At 37.8% G+C, this 12,124-nt stretch overlaps 2 protein-coding genes and 1 pseudogene across 2 annotated transcripts; 1 reads left to right on the top strand and 2 right to left on the bottom strand.

Annotated features, from left to right (window-relative positions):
• The first annotated feature begins 729 nt into the window (after nucleotides 1-729).
• On the top strand, nucleotides 730-4,857 carry MTA (mRNAadenosine methylase). The gene is made up of 7 exons (XM_011028501.1): nucleotides 730-2,063; nucleotides 2,402-2,500; nucleotides 2,924-3,007; nucleotides 3,107-3,462; nucleotides 3,608-3,824; nucleotides 4,019-4,098; nucleotides 4,179-4,857. Exons 1-7 carry the CDS (start codon nucleotides 915-917, stop codon nucleotides 4,456-4,458), a joined length of 2,265 nt encoding a protein of 754 aa, XP_011026803.1. The 5' UTR covers nucleotides 730-914; the 3' UTR covers nucleotides 4,459-4,857.
• Nucleotides 4,858-5,241: 384 nt separating this feature from the next.
• On the bottom strand, nucleotides 5,242-6,464 carry ENODL8 (early nodulin-like protein 8). The gene is made up of 2 exons (XM_011028500.1): nucleotides 5,941-6,464; nucleotides 5,242-5,855 (listed from the first exon to the last, which is right to left on the bottom strand). Exons 1-2 carry the CDS (start codon nucleotides 6,131-6,133, stop codon nucleotides 5,473-5,475), a joined length of 576 nt encoding a protein of 191 aa, XP_011026802.1. The 5' UTR covers nucleotides 6,134-6,464; the 3' UTR covers nucleotides 5,242-5,472.
• Nucleotides 6,465-7,983: 1,519 nt separating this feature from the next.
• On the bottom strand, nucleotides 7,984-11,750 carry LOC105127409 (molybdate-anion transporter-like; annotated as a pseudogene).
• Nucleotides 11,751-12,124: the final 374 nt, after the last annotated feature.

The raw sequence follows: 12,124 nt of genomic DNA, 5'->3' as shown, positions 1-12,124 counted from the left end.
TGTTTGAAAATATAATAATGATTATTTTTTAAAATATTTTTTATTTAAAAACACATTTAAATAATATATTTTTTATTTTAAAAAAATAAATTTGATATCATTACATTAAAATAATTAAAAAAATAAAAAAAATTATTTTTAATCATTTTTTATAAAAATTCTGTCCTATCTTTATTTGGATATATAGCAATAACAAATGGGGTTAAATTTGATGTATCTACCATATTTGTCTATCACAGGGTGAACATGTCATGGTCCAATCATGAAATAAAATTAGGGATAATTAGCTCCTTTCTTTAAATTAATAATAATTAGGTCTTTGGACCTGGCTTTCCAAGGAGAAGTTTGACCTGAAAAAACAAAGTAAACTAACGTCGGCTAGAATTTAAAAAGGAAAGGGCATTTAATCTGTCCCCCAACTCTCACTTACATTTCAGTTAGGTACCCAATGAAAAACATTTCCCAATTGAGTCCATCATATATGTATGCTATCAATTAAAACCTATATTTTTAATGGTTTATTTTTATTTATTTTATTATTATTATAAAACAAAGTGTTTTAAGACTGGATTTTGAGAAAGTTCAATGAATGGGGCCCTGATTGGGAAAACTCTTTGTTTCAGTGTCCAATTGATAATTCCATGATAGTTTGGGGACAGACTTTAACCTTGGGCCATGAAAGATGAAGCCCACATAAACGAAATTGGGCCTAACCACCGAAGCCGGGTGTTTTCTCAAGCTTTCTTTCCGATTTCGTCTCCTTCACCTATAAAACCTAAAAAACAAAATCCTCAAATCTCCAGGTTCTGGTACTGGTAGCCGTGACACCCATCTGTTTCTTTTAAACCCTCAAAATCATTTACAAGAATCGACTGATCCTCAAAACCACATAATATTTTGTCCACCAAAAATCAATGGAGACTCAACCAAACAAGAACCGAAACAACAACGGTGAAGACAAAACAGTAGCAACAATAAAAAACCTACGTTCCCGACTAGAATCAAGAATAGAAACCCAACATAAAACCCAACTTGACTTATTAGCTTCTCTTCAAGATTTAGTTCCCAACATTGTATCCTCTCTTGACCTGTCCTTACAAATTGTCTCTTCTTTCAATAACAAACCCTTCACCCCAACACCACCACTACCAGCTTCGACATCAAGAGCCCACCTTGAAATTGGATCAAATTCAAGGAATCCCAATGACCCACGAGCTAATTTTGACTCAAGACCTGAAATTTTGGGTGAAAGTTCGAAACTTGAGAGAAAAGATGGAAACTTTGACGGTGATGGGGCTGAGAGTGGGAGTCCATTGGCTGTTGTGAGAGTAATGGTGGCTGAATGTTTGCTTCAAAGGGTGCCTTTTAATCCAATTGATTCGTCAACTGTTTTGAGGAAGTTGGAGAATGATCAGAATGCGACCGAGGCGGAGAAGGCGGCGATTAGGGAGGTTGGAGGCGAGTCTGGGGCGATTCTGGCGGTGGAAATGGCTTTGAGGTCAATGGCGGAAGAGAATCGTGGGATTGAGCTTGAGGAGTTTGTGGTAAGCGGCAAGTCTAGAGTTATGGTATTAAATATTGATAGAAACCGGTTAGTTAAAGAATTGCCTGAAAGTGCACAATATACACAGAATTTAGAATTATCAGGTTCTAGTGATTTTAATCAGAATCAGAGTAGTGGGATTGGTAATAATGTTAATAGCAATGGCGGAGTTGATGTGAATGGTAATGGGGTTTATGGGATTGGAGGGCCGGTTGTGATGCAAAGGCCATTGATGGGGGACATTTGGATGGGTGGCGGTGGGGATATGTGGCCTAGGGGAGGGATGATGGGACCTCGAGGGATGATGATGGGGCCGCGAGGGATGATGCAGAGGCCGCCTATGCCTTTGCCAATGCAATCGCAGCAGCAAAAGCAAAGGAGTGAGGAGGATGAAATGAAGGATTTGGAGGCTTTGCTGAATAAGAAATCATTTAGGGAAATGCAGAAATCAAAGACTGGTGAGGAGCTTTTGGACCTCATTCATCGACCTACTGCGAGAGAAACTGCCGTGGCTGCTAAGGTACTTGGCATTTAGTTCTAGACTTTGCTTACAGTTTGTGTTTTGCAACTTTAGTTAAGCCATCCAATCCTATAGAATAAGAACTTATACAGTAATTTCCCATAGGCTGAATGATAATAGTGTCAATGTTAAAAGTGTTCAAGTGTTTCAACTCTTATTTATTTACTATTGCATAGGTGAGATCTGTTTACCATTTATGGGGTTTCTGAACTGCAAATTCATTTCAAAAGAAGATTACTATTTAATAGGTTTCCACTGCTTAGCTTTGGTTGTCCAACCCCCTTCTCATCTGCTACTGATTGTATTAATTGATGACATAATTCATTTGTTTGTTTCAGTTCAAAACCAAAGGTGGTTCTCAGCTAAAGGAGTATTGTTCGGCTCTAACAAAAGAGGATTGTAGACGTCAATGTGGTTCCTTTATTGCATGTGAGAAGGTCAGTAAATACATCGTACTATTATTATTTCCTACTTAGCATGCAACAGCATTGATATGATCAGGTTGGGATGTAATCTCTGTTATTTGACAAATATGCCAAATAAGTGATTCCACATAAATAATACCAAAGAAATGAGATATTGAAAGCAGATAGAGTGACTACAAGACAACCATGTGTGGGAAAAAGGGAATCAGTTGAAGAACAAAGATTGTTTGAGCATCTAACACAAGTTCGCTTTTAAGCAATAACTGTGCTAATGTATCTTTACATTTTCTCTCCTGTTTTTGTTATATGGCATGCAAGTTAATGGTGTTGCCCTAGGTAATTGCAAACTTTCTGTGCTTCCTTGTTTCACCTAGCTTGGTTTGACATTCATGATAATCATGTATTATGCCTTTTGGGTGCCTTACCTGTTTACAGGTTCATTTTCGTCGAATTATTGCTCCTCATACTGACGTGAGTCAAGGGGACTGTTCATTTCTTGACACTTGCCGCCACATGAAGGTAATTGTTTTCTCTTCCATTACAATAACTTAAACTGGGAATGTTATCAGTAACATTTTGAGACATCATTTACTTAATATAGTTTTTTTTCTGTGATAGACTTGCAAGTATGTCCATTATGAGCTTGACCCAACACCGGATGTGTCTCCTATGGCAATGGGTGCTGCAACACTTCCTCCCCCCAAAGCTTTAAAGCCCCAGCGTGCTGAATATTGTTCAGAAGTAGAACTTGGCGAACCACAATGGATTAATTGTGACATTCGTAATTTCAAAATGGAGATTTTAGGTCAATTTGGAGTTATCATGGCTGATCCACCATGGGACATTCATATGGAACTGCCATATGGAACAATGGCTGATGATGAAATGCGCAACCTCAATGTCCCTGTGTTGCAAACTGATGGTCTAATTTTTCTTTGGGTTACTGGACGTGCTATGGAGCTTGGACGTGAATGGTAGGTGTATCTTTGGACATATATTAATTATCACTGGATTATTTATATTTTGTTCATGGTAAATAATTCTGCCTTGTTGTCTGTAAAATCATGGTACATGTGAATGTTGGTTTCAATTTATACGAGTATCATGTGTTTCTTGCAGTTTAGAACTTTGGGGGTACAAGCGTGTTGAAGAGATTATTTGGGTAAAGACCAATCAACTTCAGCGAATAATTAGAACAGGTAGAACAGGGCATTGGCTTAACCACAGTAAGGAACATTGCCTTGTTGGAATAAAGGGAAATCCAGAAGTAAACAGGAACATTGACACTGATGTCATAGTTGCTGAGGTTCGAGAGACAAGTCGTAAGCCAGACGAGGTCTGTAAAAAACATGTCCACAGTTCTCAGCAGTCAAGCCATTCCTTATCACTTCGACTCATTTGTCTCTTTCATATATTAGTTCTTAATTACCATTGTTATGTTACCATTACTATGATTCCATGGTGATTTTGAAATAATTCAAGTCCTCGCTATAGTTTTCATATCAGCTTATATGAATAAGCTTTTTGCAGATGTACCCTCTGCTGGAGAGGATAAGTCCCAGGACAAGGAAGCTGGAGCTGTTTGCTCGCATGCACAACACTCAAGCAGGGTATGGTTTTCATGGATCATAATTATGCTTCATATATTTTTAACATACTTTAATCTAAATGTTATTTTTTATACCATCAGCTGGATGTCCCTTGGCAATCAGTTGGAAGGAGTGCGATTGGTTGATGAGGGACTGCGAGCAAGATTTAAGGCTGCCTACCCAGACGTTGTGGTGCAGCCCTCATCTCCTCCCCGGGCTTCCGCAATGGAAATAGACTCTACTGCTTCTCAAATGAGAAGTCCTTTTTCAGTGACAGAATCCAAGTCCATGGCCACACAGTTTGCAGACCGTGCAGCTCCAGAAACAGTCTATACTTCTGAAGAAAAGCCGATGGCATTAGATGCTGTCATGGCTGGCTGAATAACCTTCATAATTCCATCATATTAACCAAATAGGATTCCACAGTGCTCAAAATTGTTATTAGTTAGTGAGATGTATGTGATTGTTCTGCCTAGTTTATGATTGTTATTCCTAAGGTCGCTGGGCTAGAGAGGGATTATATCCGGGGCCAATCTGTCATAGTGGTCTAGAGATCAGGCTAACTGTATTGCAATTATGCAGCCGACCAAGTAAAAGTCCTAACAGTTAATGATTCATGCAATGGCAGTAAATTAGTTTCTTATGGAAAATCTTTTGGAAAAACTTTGTGCCTCTAACCTTTGCAGCTAGCTAGTAGGCACTGTTGTTCTCTTCTCTGAAACTGGCAAAATTCATTTTCTGAATCGATTTGAACAGAGTATGGAAGTCACATCTTAAGTATCCCTTTGTATATGCTGCCCCGATTCTGTAACATCTAGATACTGTAGCATGACCCTCATTACATGAGGTCTCATTCAGCATTCCGAGAGACAGAGAAGAGCACAAGGGCCTGTTGGCGCTCAGCACAAGGATTATGGCTAGCTGGCAAGTGTCAATTATAAATTAATAGAAAAGTGGGAGCATGTTACGGCCAATAATAGCGGGCTGTGGTGGTGTTTTGGACCTCATCTGTTTTCACCTCGACCTTTTCACATGAATTAGTTTTTTTTAGTATCATGTTTTCATAGAAGAGCAAATCAGGAACCAGTGAAGCTCCTTTTTATAAAATCTTATAGATTCTCTTTGTAAAGCGAAAGTTTGAACTTTGAATACAAAATACAGCTGTATACAGCTATACCAGAAGCAGCTGCAACATTATGCTTTATATATAGTTATGAAAAATTACCACCATATTATTCCCCGAATAACTGGAAGAGTTACAAAAACCAAATTTTTATATATGAACTGATATGAAGGAGCTTTTAAGCGAGTGGAGCAAATAAATAATAACCAAAGTGAACAAAAAATAATAAACCAATCAGTAAATCCTCATTCGGGTTCTTGTAATAATTTCCTTCACATGATTATTGCCCAAATACCTGCTCCTATAATGAATGATAACAAGATTGAAAATCTGTTTGTTGGTGAAGAGGAAGGTGGTAATGGGATACTGCCAAACACGGTAGGGTAAGAAGGTGCAGTGTCAGGCAATGCACTAGGACTGTAAGAGGGAGAGTATGCTGATGCTGAACCATTGCCAGGAAAAGATACGTGTAGCTTCTGCTTCTTTTGACAATGCCCTTGAACTCCGCTCGTGAAGTAGAAGTCCCCATATGCGGTGATGTTAAATAAAGAGTTGCCATTGTTCATGTACAAGATGGGATCTGTCAGGTTGCAGGAGTTGTAGTTTTCTCGTGTGACTTGAATCACAGAATCTTGACTTGGTGGATACAAGAACACTGAAACAAGAAGCTAGACATGAGAGATTGCGAAGAGATATTTGCAGGAAGATCGTAAACAATAGAATAGACAAGAGGTACTTACAGAGAGAATCCCCAATCTTCAAGGTATGGTATTTGGACCAGTAGGTGTACACTTGTGGATTTGCTGAAGTAGGGATACCCCAAGCATCTAAATCTCCAACCTTGTACTGGTAACAAGAGACTTGGATTTGCACCAGCACAAGAAACTGAAATGCATACAAGACTAGGAATCTAGGACTTCTAAGATTGACCATCTCAAATGCTCTCAACCTTTCTCAAATTTAGAAGTGAGCAAGGACAGCGGAGAGTAGAGGGGTTAAATCCTATTGGTCTATGAATCTGTAGATAGATTGGAGGTGCAGAAAAGAACAAGTTCGATGGTGATTTCACCTGAATGCCCTTCTTTCCTAGTTATATATACAATTCTTGGTAATAGCAACTTGTTCTATTCTTTTTAACGGTAGAAGTTTAAATATTGTGAAGCGGTGGAGATCACACATCCTTTTTCTAGTGGGAGATCTGTGAGGGAAGGCTTGGATTCCTGTTGCAGTCATGATTTATCAGTGAAATATGTCATCGAGGGGCTCCCAAACAGCGAGGATAGGGAGGAAAATTTCATGTTGTAGAGGGTTAGTGTTGGATAGCAATAAATTATATGGCTAACTATTGCACATGGGCCAGTTGGATAATCATTTGACTCAAATTAGCATTTGCAAGGCTGGAACATGGAATAAGCCATCAAGAAGATGGGATGTTTTGATGAATGCCCAATATTGGATTGATTCAAATTTGTTATCATGTCACCATGTGGAGAGGTCATGAGATCGAACTGTCAAACTTGTCTCCTCTCACACGGTCAAGAGACAAGCAACTTTCCTGGATTTCCGAATCTGAATGCTTGTTTGATCAGAAGAACTCACTACATAGCTAATTTTAAAGTGCTGTTAGCAACTTGTTGAAGATCGCACTGTTTAGTCATTATGTCACATTTAAAACCAGAATGTTTGATTTGGTAGTCAATTTAGCTTCAGTCTTTCAGGCCATGACTCTGCATGTAATGTTTCCTGGTAAAGGGTACTCACCCTTTCGTTTTACAGAATTCTCCAAAGGACGTCATGTTACACTATACATTTAACAAGGGAGTTGATTATTACAAAATGATGTTATAGCAACTGAGTATTGTGGGGACTTTTGCTGCTGCCTTTTTCCTCCACAAATTCCAGAGACCATATCTTAGGAGTTGGGACTAGCTGCGTCAAAGTCATGTCAGTTCCTGGATCCACAAGAACCCACTCTATATCTTTCATGAAAGAGCCTCGTGCCTACCAGTGATCCACAAAGATTAGAGGATCACTAAGGCTAGGAATTCACGAGCTATGCAATGATGGGACTGGAACCTTCCTGCATGTAGAGCCTATTTGAATCACTTGTACTAACCCTTGTAGGTTGAGTATTAGGGGACTTAATGTAATCATGTTCTTGCAGCCAAGTGAATCAGAAAATGAAAATTGCTCCAGCGCAGCGTAATCATGTTCTTGCAACCAAGTGAATCAGAAAATGAAAATTGCTCCAGCGCAGCCGAGTTACAGTCACTGCTGATTTGGCTATACAACACACCTTACCTTAAACAACTTGGTATATGCCTTAATTCAACTAGATATGAGCTTAACAACAGAACAGTCAACAAACCACGGCACACTTGTGACGTGGGGTTTTTTCTTCCATGATCTGGAGGAACCATTACCTCAGTCAATTTATTTTATTTTCTGTAACCAAAATAGGTCGACAAAATACTTGCTAGTAAAATGGTGACTTGAACTCATCGTAGCAGCCACCGATTGGTAGACACCACATCACATTCCATTATGTCTTGACCTTTAACATAATTTTTCAATCAAAACTGAAACTAGAGGCCAGTCCTTCCACAATTTAATCACCACAAAAGCAGCGCAATAAATAATTTATTTCAATATGGCTGTAAAAGAGATGAGTTGAACCAAAAATTCAATCCTTCCACCATGTGGTAAAATAGAGTGGAATGGACAGAAAAACAAATTCTTACTTGCAATGGTTAAAAACTGTGGCTGGGAAATACACAAGGAAATTGCCAAAGTAAATATATTAACTGATTGCCCTTGAAAATCGTTGCAAATAATAGGACTGTAAATTGAATTGCTGGTAACAGATACCTAAAAACCTATGTATATAAATCATTTGAACTCCAAAAATTTTCCAGCATTTATATCTAAAAAGAAGATATAGCAGCAGTGGTTCAACACCGGTTCACAATAATAGTAGATAACAAAGAACTCAAGGTAGTAAGTTTCTCACCCTATGTACCTAGAAACGTTTCTTTCACTTCACTGTCAACTGCGTTCTTAACCCCAGAAAACCTTCACTGTCAACTGCATGTAGGACATAATTAATGATCCTCCTTTATTGATTAGATTGAAAACAGCCACCCAAGTTGCTGCTCCGCCATTGCATATAAGGGAGAAAAGGTGGCTGCTCACAAAATTTAAAAAATTCCAGAGGTTTGTTCCTCTAAATTCAATCAGATATTTAAGGGCTCTGCCTCAGTGTCCATCTCCTTCATTGCTGTCCACTCTTGTGATCCTACATTGAAACAAAATATCCTTAACTCAAGAGTATTCATAGGCATGTAAACAATGAAAAACTGAAAAGGGGACCAGAAAAGATCACTGTAAACAGGAATTTGAAATTAAAATAAGAATGCTAACAATGAACTGCTTTATTGTCCACATGCGATATTTCCAAGTGAGATTAACTAAAAACTTACTTGATTTTTGGCTCTCTGCAATGAACTTGAGCCGCTTCTGCAAAAGAGATGCTACAAAGAGGAAAATGGAGCACATGCCAAACATGACGATGATGGGGAACACATTGACCTTCAAAGGGAAAGGTATATACAGATCAGAGGGAGGAACAATTATCAGAAAAGGTGCCCGCATATAGAAGGTTCATACAATTGCACTATGATTATTTCATTCTACTCGTAGAATACCCCAGATAAAAAAAAAATCATGTGAATATAAGGCAAAGATGCTATATAAGCAAGACACTCACATTGTACAGCACAATGCATACAAATATGTTGAGAGGAATGCAGAAGAAATTCATGATGGTGCCTCTAGCCTCCTCAGGAATATACTGGGACCACATCTTCATGATAGATGGCCAGAAAATACCTACACAGGCCTCAAATGTGCAGAAGCCAATAAGCTGGATACAACCAGGAAAAGAGATGCCTCCACCTTTCTCTGAAGGCACTAACAAGAACTGTTCCAGAACGACAGTTAAAATTTGTCCACTGCCTGCTTTTTTTGCATGGTGTATAAATAGATAGATAGATGGATGGATGGATGGATGGATAGATAGATGCAGAGAGAGGGCGAGAGAAGCATAAGAGTGGACTACATACGCTTGTTATGACAGGGAGGAAAAGGGCAGCAGTAGATATTACAAATACAATCTGCATGTTGCTTTCAACTTTTAAGAGATAGGCGAGCCATCAGTCAAGAGGCAATGGAACTTCCTAACACAGATGCCATCATGAAAGTTGCAAAGATGAAACCATGAGGAATATATTCACCATTTGCGCTCAGAGCAGGAGTCCACAGGAACACAAAGGTGTAGATTGAACCCTCAAATAGTTACTGTATGGCACCCAGCAATGCAATTTTATCATCTGTATTCCACAAGATTTATTAATACCAAAAGAAATGTTCAAAGCATGAAAAAAAGGCAGAGGGATAGAAGTGGATCATTGGTTACTTGTATATGACACCGGAACCTTCATGGGCTAAGGGATTGAAAGCATTGAAGTAAAAGCAGTCCATATTTACCAGCAAATAAATCAAATTTAAGAGCATACAAAAAAGATTATCAGCTCCATAACACAATAAAAAAAGCTGAGTTAGTTTTTCACATTAGAATGAGCATGCAAAAGACCCATTCCAGAATTTGATAGCAAAATCAACCAAAAATTTTTCTTCTCCAAGATGGCCAGCTAATCCTACGTCTTTCACACACTAGAATACAGACCAAGATGTCAACAAGGAGACGAGACACTGAAATATGTAATCTTATATTCCATTTTTATCTTGCATTACGAAATATGTTATTAAAAACCATTTTACATCTGGGAGGTGAAAACAGAAACAGCATGTTGAAAGTGCAGATTTCAGTTGACATGAATTTGATTAAGCCATAGTATCTACTGGCTGAAAGGGGAACTGCAAGGTTATAAATTCACCAGAAGCAATGGCAACAGCAGCACCCTTGAACTGGGTGAGCAAGTCCTTGTTTTCATAAGCGTCTCCATAATTCTCAGTCTATGATGACATTATAATGGCCATGCCAATGGCAAGAAAGCATGCAGCAGCATCAAATGGAGCAACAGGACCCAATGCCAAAGCACCTACTAGTACATTCCCGAACAATCCAGAAACAATGGCAACTAAACCATTGCCAAGGAATATCGCCTGAGAGAATGTCACTGATAGCCATTGTTGATCAAAACTCCTCCGAAAAATGGATTGAGAGACAATGAGATAAGATGAGAGTGGTAGGTAAGATCAACTATTATAAGCAAAAATCTACCTAACATGTCAAAGTAAACTTGGAAAATGTCCCAATTCCTAAGATGAGAATGTTCAGTTGGAACTATGTTCTGTGAGCTGCAGTCATCCAACCTCAAATACACCGAACGTGGAATGGTTTGAACTTGAATACAGTTAATAAAATCCATTGAAATTTAAATGCTCTGGGTCTGGGGGACATCATTTAATTTAACCTGAATATCAAATCCAGAGCAAAAAAAATGAATGTGCAGTATTGCAACTCATCACCCACCTTGAAGTGTTCCGCAACAAACCAAGACTCGAAGGCTGTAAAAAGCAAAGAAGTAGCAATGCCTCCCAATACACTTACCACCATTAAGATTTTGTAGTCAGGAGAATGCTTGGTGGCACAACTTAGTATGTAAGTTATGCAGTAAGTAATACATGCTCTCTTTCGACCCCTGCGTTCATCACACAAAACCAATCACATATCCATGATGTGATCAGCAATTAACAACCAAGCATTGAAATTAACCAGAATGCCATCTTACTGTTTGTCCGCTAACGATCCAACAATTGTCCCAAACAACATTGGAGATCCAAAACCAGCAATAAAAAGCTGCCCGATTTCTCCCTTTCCAAAACCATACTGACTGTATAGGTAATACACATAAGGACCTTGCAGCCAATCCCGAGCTGTTTCCACAAATCAATTCAATCAGTTCCACAAAACATAACATAATGATTATCAAACACAAACGAGAAACAAATAGTTCCCACAGTCACTTTCAAGATCAGATGTCTACGGTTAAATTAGTTACAAGTAACAGATCTAGACAACATAGTACTACAAAAACAAAACACTAAAAATATTACATTAACCTCCATTCTAAATCAAAACCATTTCACTACACAACACAACCAAAATGCCATCAAATTCAAACCGAAAAAAAAAATCAAGGCCCATGTGATATAAGACAAGACAATAGTACAAAACATTATTAACACGGATGAAAAAACACTGCATTGGACTCCATTCTTAACCAAACCCATCTCAAAACACGACAATAAAACCGCATTGAGATGGAATGTAAAGAAAAGCATGCAGAAATAAACAGGTCTAAAACGTACCCATCATGAGTGAATAAACAACAAGGTAATTATTCTTAAAAGAACTGAAAGTAGATGATGTTTTGATTCGATCCCTGCTTGTTTTGCTAAATTCCAATGCTGCTACCACTGCAGCTAGGTCTCCGAAAACCGTGAAGTCATGCTTACTGAAATACATCGATCAGTGCCTAGGTCTTGGGCTTTTCCATGTAATGCATGCATAAATTTTTTGATTATAGTCAGTACACCTGTTTTTTTATTTTGTTTTTTAGTTATTATTTATGATTTTTTTATATTTATTGAAACATATAGTTTTTAGTTTATTTTATTATATATGTACTTAAATTTTTTATTTTTACATTAAAAAAGCCTATATACATAAATTTTGATTAAAAAAAATTTAATTTATAGCAAAACATGAATTACATACCTAACAAAAATTAAAATAAATGATACATTACGTTCTAAAATACTATCTGTTATAATATTAGTATTTATTATAATATTGTTTTTCTTTCTCTATATTTATATTTTTTATTTTATTTTATTTTA

Source organism: Populus euphratica, unplaced genomic scaffold (assembly GCF_000495115.2).
Source record: "Populus euphratica unplaced genomic scaffold, PopEup_1.0 scaffold7.1, whole genome shotgun sequence".
In the NCBI taxonomy this organism is placed as follows: Eukaryota; Viridiplantae; Streptophyta; class Magnoliopsida; order Malpighiales; family Salicaceae; genus Populus; species Populus euphratica.
This window is presented reverse-complemented; position numbering and strand designations above follow the sequence as displayed.